The 13,708-nt window shown below is 37.2% G+C and overlaps 1 protein-coding gene across 3 annotated transcripts in view; it reads left to right on the top strand.

Annotated features, from left to right (window-relative positions):
- Positions 1-13,708, top strand: part of PPP1R12A (protein phosphatase 1, regulatory subunit 12A) — a 176,724-nt gene that overhangs the window by 49,407 nt on the left and 113,609 nt on the right. For all 3 annotated transcript variants that reach the window (XM_006882545.1, XM_006882546.1, XM_006882547.1), the window contains exon 2: positions 10,789-10,919. In XM_006882545.1, coding sequence (XP_006882607.1) covers positions 10,789-10,919 — 131 coding nt within the window. The remainder of the gene's footprint in view (positions 1-10,788; positions 10,920-13,708) is intronic.

Genomic DNA, 13,708 nt, shown 5'->3' on the forward strand with positions numbered 1-13,708 from the left:
TTGTAAAACAATGAAAGAATTTTTCTTTTACTTTTCCAAGAGGGTAGTGTACTGGGGTGGAGGGTTGGGAGGGGAGAAAAGTACAACAATGAATGAATGGAAATCCAAAGTCTTTGTAAATTTTCATTGAAATTAATAATAATATTTTAAAAAATGAGGATAGCATGGGGGTTATCTGTTCTCTACAGACTTTTAAAGGGGAGACTGCTCCCAGCAACAACATCCATAACACAAATCCAATTCTCAAGAGGTGAGACATGTTCCCTACACTTTCACTCCTCTTTGTACTAATTCCAACAAAAATTTTAATACTTTACTGGTCCAAAATACATTGCAATCAATTACAGAGAACATAGAACCATTTTTAAAAAAATAATCCTCAGCAGGAGTCCAGAGCAAAAGCTGCATAGTGGGGTGGACCTGGGGAAGGGTTTATATAACAGTGAAAGAATTGTGCTTTTCCAAGAGGATAGTATTGAGGGTACCATGGACTGCTAGGAAAACAGATTCATCCTGGAAAGGGTCAAACCGGGCGGCTCCTTGGAGGCAAGGATTCTGAGGCTCCGTCTAACATACTTTGGACATGTTGTAAAGAGGGACTGGTCCTTGAAGGATGGACATCATGCTTGGTAGGATGGAGGGACAGCGCAGGAGGGAAGGCCCTCTATGAGGTGGATTGATTCAGTGACTGCGGTAGTTGGGATGGGTGTATCAGAGACGGTGCGATTGGCACAGGACAGAACAGAGTTTAGGGCTGTAGTACATAGGGTCGATTTGAGTCGCAAGCGACTCGAGGGCACATAACAACAAGAGGATAGTGTCCTGGGGGGAGGGGTGGGAGGGGTGAAAAGTGCAACAATGAATGAATGGAAATCCAAAGTCTCTAAATTTTCATTGAAATTAATAATAAATTTTAAAAAATTAAAAAAGCAAAGCTGTTGCTTTCAGGGGGAAAAAATGAAAGGGATATATGATTAAGTATTACTGTCATGACAAGAATCCAGAACGAAGGCTGCATAATGGAGTAGACCTGGGGGAGCGATTATATAACAATGAAAGGATTTTTCTTTTACTTTTCAAAGAGAAGAGGGAATGGAGGGAGGTTGGGCAGGGAGAAGAGTGCAATAATGAATAAATGGAAATCCAAAGTCTCTGTAAACTTTCATTAAAATTAATAGAAAAAAAAGGAAAAAGAAGGATGAATGCCCATATCATATGTGTTGGAGTTTTCATGTACCAGATGAAGATCAACAACATGTAGAGATGATTTCCTTAAATGTGGCCTAGGAAATCTGGACTATTAAAACTAATTGTAAAAAGAAAGTATTTTTATCTAATAATAGAGGATGGGGAGTGGAATGGTTATTCAATTTAATTTTGTTCATTAAATCTAAAAGGGCATAAAATGATTAGGTGATATAAAAAGTTTCTATGGTTCTATGTATAGGTACATTAGAAGGAACCTCCAGATGTTGCTGTAAATCTTCCGTGTATTGTTTTAACAGTACTAATTTAATGCATTTAAGCTCTTGAGAAAGTTTTCCATTTTCTTGGGAACTGAACTCCTTTTTGAGGCTTTAGGTTTAACATTGCATTTAACATTTTATGTGGTTGCCATGTGTCAGGGAATGATGGATGGGAATAAACCCTAAATCGAAACATAAGGGCTAGATTTGCTAATGTATTTATAAAGTCATGGTAGACTTTTCACAGTATTTGTAGCCAGTCAACAAAAGCACCAGACTTGGATTACAAAGAGTAGGAAGAACATTGATTTTAATGAATTTCATTTCTGCGTATGTTAGCTACTTTTTACAGTTTAAAAATTCATCTGTGTGAAGGTCAAACAGATGAAAATTTACAAAGAAAAAAAGGCAGACATGTGAGGGAGCCAAAAGTAATGAAAATCAAGAATTTGGGAAGTGATGAATGGAAGGAAGCTAGTCTTTATTACATTCACAAACTTTTATACTCTTTTTATGAATTAGAGTAGTCACACTTGACACACTTTCTTTACTGTTGTTTTGTACCATAAAGTCCTAACCGGCTTATAGCTGACCCAACAGTGGGTTTTCAGAGGCTTTTAATAGCACTGGAGGAGATTGCCCATCTTTCTCACACAGAGAGCCGCTGATGGCCTCGAACTGTGTGCCTTTGGGATTGCAGCGCAGCTTCTTTCCACTAGGCCTCCAGAGTGTCTTACTTTTTGTTGCGGTTTCCAACTTTAATTTTTTAATTTTTAGATTGTTAAAACCTGGTGTTACGGTGGGCTTGATTCTGGAAAGTAAATCTTTTACAACTGCCTTGATAAACAAGAACATTTTTAAAAATAGACACTTCTCATGGTCACACACTGATGCTTAGATATTCCAAGACAGACTTACTATTCTTTTAATAGTTTATAGGATAGTCAGTACTGTGATGTCAAACTAAGAGCCCCATATATAGCATCCCTTTGTAACATATGATCATCCTCTAGTGTCCCTTTAACAATTATAATGTGAATGTATTTTCGTGCCCCGAAATACCCTTCTATAAATTAATCTTTTGTCAGGTTTAGCATACTTAATTTTCTGCAAGAACATATTTTGTTTTTGTTTTAATTGAATGAAGTTGTGAAAAGCAGCTTTTATTTCTTACACTGAGATGAAACCATTTTCTCTTTGGTATATATAAGAAACCAAACTCCACTGTTGTCCTGCGTTGTTCTCAATTGTAACAACCCTCCATCACGTTTCTGAGATTGTACATCTTTGTAGGAGGAGACTGCCCATCCTTTTTCCCTTAGAGTGACTGATTGAGTCAACCTGCCAAAACTTTCTGGTGGTTGCCATCGAGTCAGAACTGACCCACAGCTCATGTTTCAGTGGGTTTTCAGAGGCAGTAACTCACACAGGAGGAGATTGCCCATTTTTCTCCCACAGAGTAGCAGGTAGATTAAAACTGTATCTTTAGGATTGCAGTGCAGCTTCTTACCACCAACCCATCAGGGCAGCCTGATCTGTGCTGTGCCACCAGTACTGTATGTAGTCAATGTCACATTCCTGTCAAGGTTAGTTCGGGTCCATTTCTAGAAAAGAAGCAAGAAAAATGCCTACCTATGGTTTCCCTCTTAACTTGTCTCTAGAGCTTAGTAAGACCTGGCTAAAATTTCTTTTCTCTGAAAAAAATGTCCTTATCTCTACACACCTATCTGCGTTTTATTAATACTGTCATTTTTAAATTGTTAAGTATTTTCTTTATTGTTTATCTTCTGTTCCTAACTAGATTTATACATATGTAAAGATGTGGCAGTCTAAAGACTTACAACCTTGGAAAACCTGTGAGGCAGTTCTGCTTTGTCCCATAGGGTCACTGGAAGTTGGAATCAACTCATTGGCAGAGGGTTTTAGGACATGGATAAGTTATTTTAGTTCATCAACGAAATGCTTAGAAATACATTTGCTGTCGTTTGCGGCAACATGTTAAGTATTATGTATGGGACCTCTAGCTGCCTAGGGGCAAAAAGCTGCACTGCAATCCAGAAGGCACGTGGTTCAAGGCCACCAGCTGCCTCTTGGGAGAAGGATGGGCAGTCTCCTTGTGTGCAATTAAGTGCCTCTGAAAATCCACTGGAGGGTCAGTTGTGAGTCAATTCCAACTCTACAGTACACAAAAACAACATTAAGATACACATGTAGTTTCTATTCTTAAAAAACTATGTTGTTGTGGACCATAGAGTCAGAACCAACTCGTAGCTGACCCTCTTGCACATTTTCAGAGGTAGTTGCACAGAAGTAGATTGCCCATCCTTCTCCCATGGAGCAGCTTATAGACACGAACCATATGCCTTTGGGATTGCAGCGCTTCTTGCTAGTAGGCCACCAGAGCTCCCACTGGTGAGAACTATAAAGAACTATTAGGGAGAAAAGCATGATAAACATGAAGCAGTAATTAAGGCATGTTTCACACATTACTAGATAATTTTATATACATGTCCACACACCAGGTTTTTAAATAATCATTTAGGAGAAACTAGTATTTTATTTTGATTCACTTGACATGTATTTACTATATACTTTTATGCCAGACCTTGTGTTTCAAGCAAACAAGGGTATATATTTAGAATGGATAACTCGATTTTGTTGTGTGTAGTATGCAGAAAAATTTTAAAAGTTGAATTTTTATCTCAAATTTTTATATCCCTAAATAGTATAAATAAATTCTAGAAAAAGTATTTAGTAAGTCTCCAAAGAAAATACCTAATTGTCTTTATGATGTTGTTGTTGTGTACTGTCTAGTTGGAACTAACCGATAACTGACCCTCCAGCAGGTTTTTAGAGGCAAAATATTGCATGGGAGGAGAATACCCATTTTTTCCCTTCATAGAGCAGTTGGTGGATTAGAGCCTCATACCTTTGCATTGTCTGCATAATTCCTTACTACTAAGCCAGTCAAAACCAATTCATGGCTTGCCCTCCTGCAAGCTTTCAGAGACAGTAAATCACAGAAGAGATTGTCCATCTTTCTCCTGAGGAGCAACTGGTAGATTCAGACTTCCTGCCTTTGACTTGAGGGCACTACTGTATCCATTAGACCACCAAAGCTCCCTAGAAAGACCAGAGCTATAAAATTAAAATGTGCTCTTTGAGATTCATAATCTTTGAATATTTATTATTTGCTTTTTCTTGGCACTTTAGTTCAAATACTTTCTATTTCTTTGGTGAAGTATGAATGTTAAAGCAGTACTTATATTTCTTTTCCTTAGGAGAGTTCATTATTAAGAAACAATCACTAATTTTTCCTTAATTTAAAAAATGTTTTTCTAACCTGTGTTTGCTCATTCAGAAGACTGGAGACTTTGCAGCTAGCAGCCAAGCACTTAACCACTGCGCTGTTAGGACTCCTTCAATATGTTTGCTACTTACCAATAATTACGGAGCTCTGGTGGCCTAGTGGTAAGGAGCTGTGCTACGCCCACCATGTGGCTGTGGTTCAGCTCCATCAGATAAAGATGAGCAATGTCCTCTCTTGTGATGAAATTGCCTCTGAAAACCTGCTAGATGGTCAGTTTCAACTTGATTGTACACAACACTGCCACAAACAGTAATTAGCTGTGTTTAATAGGGTCAAATTATAAGCATTTTAGCTAATTGACTATAATTATTTTTATCCAAGTTGCTATAATTATATTTCAACAGCTCTTCTTTTTGCCTTGTTCTGCATTGTTTTAAACTTTGTGTGAATCAACTTGTGTAAAAATTGATTAAAGAACATTGTAATCCTCATGGTTTTCTTAATGAATCTTTTAAAACTTAATTATTGTGTAGATATCTTGGTTGGAAATCATTAATTGGTGTGGCTTCTACTAAAATGACGACTGAAAGGAATGTTTGATATTTCTGTAACTATTTACCTTGTAATATGAGGAGTAATAAAATTTAAGTTTTGAATAATTATTTAAGAAAAGAAATAGTACCTTTATCATGTACTTATGGATTTGTTTATGGAAACATATTAGCACTTACTATTTAAAATGTGCTTAGTTTCTTCTTCTAGAGTAAAATTTTGTCAGTCAGTACTATTGTTAGCCATTACTCATCTGTGAGCTTGTCCTACTCTGGTAGCTTGTCTTTTCTGCTGTGATATTGGAAGAAATTTAGAAGTCAGTACCTGGCTAACCAACTGGAAAATGGAAAGATCCTTATTTATGTCCATTCCAGAGAAACGTGATTGAACAGAATACAAAAGTTATCCATTATCAGTAACTAACATGAGTAGAATAATATTGAAGAAAATCCTAAACCTGTTTTAACAGTTGTCAACAGATATTGTTGTTGTTGTTATGTGCCGTCGAGTTGTTTGCGACTCGTAGCGACCCTATGTACAACAGCCCTACACCCTGCTCTATCTTGTGCCAGTCGCATTGCCTCTGACACACCCATCCTGATTACCCCAGTCAGTCTACCTCATAGAGGGTCTTTACTTCTTGCGCTGTCCCTCCACCCTACCAAGCATGATGTCCCTCTCCAAGGACTTGTCTCTCCTTACAACATGTCCAAAGTTATGTCAGACGAAGCCCCAGAATCCTTGGCTCCAAGGAGTAGCCTGGTTTAACCCTCTCCAGAATGAATCTGTTTGTTTTCTTGGCAGTCCAGGGTACCCTCAATACTCTTCTCCAGCACCACAGCTCAAAGGCATCAATTCTCCTTCTGTCCTCGGTAGTCATTGTCCAACTCTCTGATGCATAACAAGCCATTGCAAAGACTATGGCCTGTGTCAGGCACACCTTAGTCGCCAGAGAGACACTGTTGCTCTTGAGTACTTTAGAGAGGTCCCTAACAGCAGAGTTTCCCATTGTGATGCGTTTTTTTATTTCTTGGCTGTTGTTGCCAAGAGTGTTGACTGTGGACCCTAGCAAACTAAAGCTGTGAATAAACTCAATCTCTTCACCATCCTTCCTGATGCTGCCAATCAATCCAGTGGTGAGAATCTTTGTCTTCTTGACATTGAGCCTCAATCTATATTGAAGGGTGCAGTCCTTAACCCTCTGCAGCAAACACTTCAGCAACAGTATTTCTGTGGGCATGATTTCTCATTGTCTTGCGTGTACTTCATAAATGTTCAGAACAGTTTGGACAGTTTATGCCACAAATTTGAGAATCATTTATAATACATATTTGTGAAAATGCTTTTTTATACTTTAATTTCTACTAAAAGAATTAAAAAATATTCTAGACAGAAAAGAACAAGCCTATTTGATAGTTAAAGATTATTGATGTTTCTTATGTTAACCTGAAACCATATAAAAAAGTTAAATTTCCAAGATAACCAGTGAGATATATGTGTATGGATACAAAGTGCTAAGGGGTGTGTGTGTGAGAGTGGGACCGAAGAAAACCATGATGTCACAGAGTTTGGTGGGTTGAGGGAGGGAGGGAATGAAAAACAAAGTACATGAATGAAACACAATAAATTTATTTTTTTTTTAAAAAGCCCTTAAATTTCCTAGAGAATAATCATTCCATTATGTTAAATTTTCTCCTTCCCCACAATGAGCCAGATGAGTCACTTTTGAAAAATTGGAAAGCATGTAAGGCTCAGTTCTGAATCCTGTAATCTCTTAAGCATATCCTCTAGTCGTTAGACCACCTTTTGGTCATATTCCTTGAACACCACCATTCTTCTTCATTGTTGCTATTTGCCATTGAATTTGATCTGACCAATAGCTGACCCTACAGAAGGTTTTCAGAGGCAGTGAATCATGCAGAGATTGCCCATCCTTCTTCCATGGATCATGGAGCATCTGGTGGTGCTTTTGGAATTGCAGCACAGCTTCTTTCCAATAGGCCACCAGAGCTCCTTTTTTAGTTGCCTTTTTTAAAAAAAAATTCTTGTGGTAATTACATCCCTAGAGTTGTATTTCACATAGACCTTTTAGCATAATATTCTGCGTATGTGTTTGGTGTACTAGATTGTAAACTCCTTGAAAACTTTGTATCTCAAACTGGCGACTAAATAAAATGCTACAAATTTCTTTTTCTTGCAGTTAAGATCTACTAGTTAAAATTTAATCTTAATCATTCTCTTATGCTTTTATGATTACTTCTGTTTTCCCTGGATGATTTCAGATTCCATTGATTTTATTATTACCTTAACTGAGAAAATCCCCAAATTTGCTTTCATATTCCATATGTTTTCTTGGAGAGGATGAAACCCAGATTCTTGAGGGAAGGATTCTGAAGCTCTGTCTGACATACTTTGGGCATGTTGCAAGGAGGGACCTGTCCTTGGAGAGGGATATCATGCTTAGGAGGGTTGAGGGACAGCGCAAGAGAGGAAGACCTTCAATGAGATGGATTGATTCAGTGACTGGGGTAATGGGGGTAGGTGTGTCGGAGACTATAAGATTGGCTTAGGATAGAGCAGCATTCAGAGCTGTTGTGCACAGGGTCACTTTCAGTCGCAGGTGACTCAAAGGCACATAACAGCAGCATTCCATATTTATTTTCAAGGCTCCAGATTTGCAATCTCCAGCTAGCATTTAGACTAAGACATAAATAGATGTAGTGGTGTTGGTTGCCTTCAAGTCGAGCATGACTCAAAGTGACTCTGTAACAAAAAGCCTGACGCCCCTCTACAACTATTGACATATATCCAAGTTCATAGTTTCTGGATGCCACTCCTGCTTCCAAATAAATAGAATTACAGACATTTATAAATCTAGCATATCCAAAGCTAAAAAGCCTCGTCTTCTTTGCCCAGCATAGTCCTGGCAACTGTGATGTTTATCTCCATTAATGACTTCTTCCTATCACTCAAACCGTGCTCTCTCACCCCAGTCCAATTCATTAAGCTTTGCACACTGTCTTCTGACTATCCCTTGATATGGTTCCATTTTAAGTAACTTTTTATGGCCCAGCTCAGTCTCTTTCTTCATCACATTGCTTCTTGTAATCTTACTGAAATACTGTGTCAAAATACTGATTGACTTAGAAATTGTGACTATCCTTTCAAATACTATCTTCCTAAATGCTAACATATTTTCTTTGACTTCTCCTGACAGCTAAAATGAGAAAGCCTCTTGATACTGATTTGACTGTAGCACATTCTGTTGGTATTTGAGGTAGAAAATAGTTAAAAACCCATCAACCTTTAAAACCAGATTTGGTCATCTTTGCATCAAATTCAGATCTTTTTCCTGGCCTTTGTTTGTACTTTTAATTCGCTGGCCTTAATTCTGTTTTTTAGAGCTTTCAGATCTTGCACATGGCTGTATGACTTGGTTTGTCTTTATTCTATGCATTTTTTTTCTTTGAAATCTAAACGTATTTTATAAACTATTCCATGATTTTTTTTTTTTTTTTCATGGGCCTTTGCTCAGTGCTTTTTTTGGTACTAATTGAATTCCTGTGTATTTCTCAAAACTTGACTCTTACATGTGTTCAGTCACACACAAAACAAATTATCCAATTAAATTTAATTCATTCTATGAAGTATCATTATGGCACCTACATGATTATTTGTGACTCTGTGATCTTTTTCTCCTAACCCACTAAAATCAACATTTATATATAATTGACATTATGATACTAAAGGTAGACCCTGTAAGACATAGTAGAACTACCACATAGGGTTTCTGAGACCATTTGGAAGCTGACTTCTAGAAGCTAGTGTCCTTATCCTTCTCCCCCCCCCCCCCAAATTTCATGTGTTCAAGCTGTCAACTTTTTGCTTAACAAGCAAGTGACATTGACCACTGTCATTAACATTATAGTAGTACCACCAGTTTCTCTTGAGTATGATGCCCACTTCTGACGACTTCATGTATGTATGATAGTGGCTGATTTTGCAGAAGTAGATTGATTGGCAGACCTTTTTTTCTGAGGCTATTGTGGGTGAACTCAGACCTCCAACTTTTTTTTTAGCAAATTATACAAGTGTTCAGGTCTTTCGTTCATAGGGTCATTATGAGTTGTTTATGATTTGATGGCACTTAACAATAACAACAACAATAACAACCAAAAACATTTAACTATTTGTACTATCCAAGGACTTTATGTACTATGGAGAATAACAAGTCTTTAACAAAGAATAAAGTAGGGATTATTAGGAAAAATGACTTAAAAACAGGTTTTTAATATGTATAGTGATTAATTTAAAAATTATAACATATTACGTAAATAACATTTTTATTCTTTTTTTACTGTGATTTGACTGAATGGTACAAAACAAATTGGTTTTTTTATTCAATCAGTAATACATAGTTTGTGTTAAATAACATTTTTACTTATGAATTTATTTTCTCTGGAATGTATGATTTTTACCATTTGGTAGCATGTTAGTTATTGGTGACATTGTCCACTTACAAGAAAATGGCTGCTAGAAAAGAATTTAAAATAGTAATTTCTCATTTTTTCAAGTGAAAATGGAATTCCATGGAAAAGGTGGCTAATGCTGTTTGCACACAAGTTGCATTAAGTGCTTTTCTTCAGTATAGCCATCATGCTTTGGCGTGTGGCAGAAAGGCTTTATGCATACTTTTGATCTTATTCCACAGAATATTAAAATGATGTATACCAGGGAGTTCTGGTGGCCTAGTTGTAAGAAACTGTGCTGCAGTTTGAAAAGCACACAGTTCTAATTCACCAGTTGCTCCATGGGAGAAGGATGAGTCTCCTCCCAGGCACTTTACTACCTCTGAAAACCCACTAGAAAGTCAGTTATGGGTCGGTTCTGACTTGATGGCACACAACAACAACATACCCAAAAGTCAATATTTAAGAAAATTTGTAATTTTCACTGCTTCATCAAGGACATTCATAAGTAAAATGAACTTAAACAAACAAAAGAAAAATCACTGTATAATTCAACCACAAGTGCTTTTGTACCCTCACAGTACATGTCAACACGGTGAAAAGGGATACAGCTTAGCATAATTTTTAAGATCATGTAGATGTCTTTGCCTCCCTGAAGAAGATCTCAGGGACTTCCTCAGCAGATCACATTTGAGAACCATTGCTGTAGGTGGTAATGATGTTATTTATATTTTAATGTGAGTTTTCCTAGTTGAGTTACCATAAAGAATCTAGTCACAAACAGTGTTGTTCAGGGTTTTAACCAAGCATGGACTCTTACAGTTAGTTCTGTTTGACCTATTTGATGGTACTAGAATAAAGATAGCAGCAGACTAACTTGTGGAGAATATTTACGTTGTGAAAGCTGCAACATATGGATTTAATTCTCTTGATATATTATTTAGAGTATTAATTGAGTTTTTTATAATTATACTTTCTCTTTTTATTTTAGGCTTGCATTGATGACAATGCTGATATGGTAAAGTTTCTGGTAGAAAATGGAGCAAATATTAATCAACCTGATAATGAAGGCTGGATACCATTACATGCAGCTGCCTCCTGTGGATATCTTGTTATCGCAGAGTAAGCCAGTTTTGGTTTTATCCAAATACTATTTTATAAAACTAAGATTTCATTTAACATTTCTTACACACTTGAGCCCATTGCTGTTGTCACTGTGTCTTTCCATCTCATTGAAGGTCTTCCTCTCTTTGTCTGACATCCATCTTCTCAAGCATAACAACTCTCTCCAAGGAATAACATCTTCTAGTAGCATGCATAAAGTATTAACATCAAAGCTTATCAAATTTAATGTGAGAGTTTTACAGTATGAATTTCTCTTATAGAGGCTTTTATTACAGTTTGATAAAAAGCTTTGCTTTTCACCGTTTTTCCTTGTGATATCACTTTCAAATGTGACACATTATGTGATGAAATGATCTGCTGGACTCAGAATTTCTTAAAGCCATTTGAATTTTATTACTGACTGCCAGTAACTTCTCTACATACATGAGTAGTTTTTTGCCTTTTTGGGGGCTTTAATTTCTTTCTATGTAAAACAATTAAGTGCTTTTACTTTTGCCTTTGCCTAACAGTAGTTATTAAAAATTATAATTATGGTTCTTAAATTCCTTATCTTCTTCCTATACTTTTCATGTTTAAAACAGAATTTGGATCTCTACAAAGAAAATGGTAAATGTACATTTACCTTCATCTGTCCTTAAAGATTAAGTACTTAGGTCTGGAGTTAACTGATACAGATTATGAACACCACTTCAGCCTCTCTTGAAAGTGTGTGATCTTGAGCAAGTTGCTTAACTTTTCTTGGCTTGTTTTAAGAAGTAGTTAAAGTAATCCATCAAACATGGTGCATAGCACATTGAAAATACTGTTAACTTATGTCCATTATCTTTATCTTTCTGGGAAAGTAAAAGCCAGTTAGTCCTTTTGTTTTCTTTTTTTATTCATGCCTCTTGAGTTTAAGAGTTTTTCTCTATATAATGATTCACGGGGAAAAAAAATGGAAGAAGTACAGAGTCATTGAACTAAAAAGAAGTGACTGACACAGAAGAATTTCAAGAAACAGCATATGATCAAAAGGCAATGGTGATGAAGAAGGAAGTTCAGGCTGTTCTGAAGGACTTTGCAAACAATAAAGCCCCAAGAATTGATGGAATACCAATTGACATATTTCAACAAACAGCTGCTATCCTGGATGTGCTAAGTTGTGCCAAGAAATCTGGAGGACAACTACTTGGCCAGCTGATTGGAAGAGATCCATATTTATTCCCATTCCAAAGAAAGGTGAACAGACAGAGTGTGGAACTTATCAAACAGTATTACTATATCACACACTAGCCAAATCCTGCTGAAAATTATCCAGAAATCACTGGAACAGTGCATCGACAGAGGACTACCAGAAATACAAGCTGGGTTTAGAAGAGGTCGTGGCACTAGAGACATTATTGCCAATGTCAACAGTGGATCTTGGCAGAAAGCAAAGAGTACCAAAGGAATGTCTATCTGTGTTTCATTGACTTTGCAAAGGCATTTGATTGTGTGGATCACAACAAATTTTGGCTAATCTTGAGGAAAATGGAATCCGACACACTTGCTTGTAGTTATGTGAAACCTGTACTTGGACCAGGTAGCAGTCCTCAGAACAGAGCAGAGAAACACTGCATGGTTCATAATCAGGAAAGTAGGGTGCAGGGATGCATCCTGTCTTCATACCTTTTCATTTGATAAGCAGAACTGATCATTCGGGAAACAGGGCTTTATTAAGAGGAATGTGGCACTAGGATTGGAGGAAGACTCATTAACAACTATGTTTCACAGATGACACAACCTTGCTTGCTGAAACTGAAGACCTGAAGCACTGCCTCCTTCAGAAAGTCAAGGACTGTGTCTTCAATTTGGATTGAAGTTTAACATCAAGAAGACAAAAGATTTTCACCAATGGGCCAATTGACAGCACCATGATAGATAGAGAAGAAGTTGAGGTTGTTAACAGTTATAGGTTGCTTGGCTCCACAGTCAACACACTTAACACCAGCAGTCAGGAAATCAAAAAGATGAATTGCATTGGGAAAATCTGAAGTCAGGAACCTCTCCAGAATGCTGAAAAACAATAATGTCAGTCTAGAGATTAAGGTGCACTTCATCAAGGCCATTGTCTTCACAATTACTTGTTATGCTTGAGAGTTGGACAGTGACAAAAGATGATAGAAGAAGAAGTGATGCCTTCAAGTTGTGGTGCTGGAGAATGTCTTCCACATACCATGGACTGCCAAGAAAACAAACAGGTCAGCCTTGGAGTGGGGAAACCAGGCTTCTCTTTGGAGGCCAGGATTTTGAAGGTTGGTCTCACATACTTCGGACATGTGACCAGGAGAGACAGGTTCTTGGAGAAGGACATCATGCTTTGGAATGGTGGAGGGAAAGCACAGGAGAGATGAGATTGATACAGTGTCTGGGGCAAAGGCGATTACTGTGTCAGAATTAGTGTCACTGGCTCAGGACAGGGCAGGATTCAGAGCTTCTGTACATAGCGTTGCTCTGATTCGCAGGCAACTAGACACATAACAACAAATGTTTGATAATCCATTTGTATCACTGGGATATTTTGTTTCACATATAAAAATAACCATTTTAAGTGGCTGAAGAGTAAAGACACTTGTTGAAAGACACAAGTTGAAAAGCATTCTGGTGTATTAAGTTGCTCAGTGTTGTCCTCAAGATGCAAGTGGCTTCCTGATGTTTTTTTCCCCCTTTATACCTTTCCTAAATATTATGTAATTCTTTGCTTTGCCACTTTATAGTTAATCGCATAATGATTATCACATCTCCAGAATTTAACTTTTTTAGTTTTG

This window comes from Elephantulus edwardii, unplaced genomic scaffold, assembly GCF_000299155.1.
Source record: "Elephantulus edwardii isolate Elephantulus edwardi_28Jun2011 unplaced genomic scaffold, EleEdw1.0 scaffold00021, whole genome shotgun sequence".
Lineage (NCBI taxonomy): Eukaryota > Metazoa > Chordata > Mammalia > Macroscelidea > Macroscelididae > Elephantulus > Elephantulus edwardii.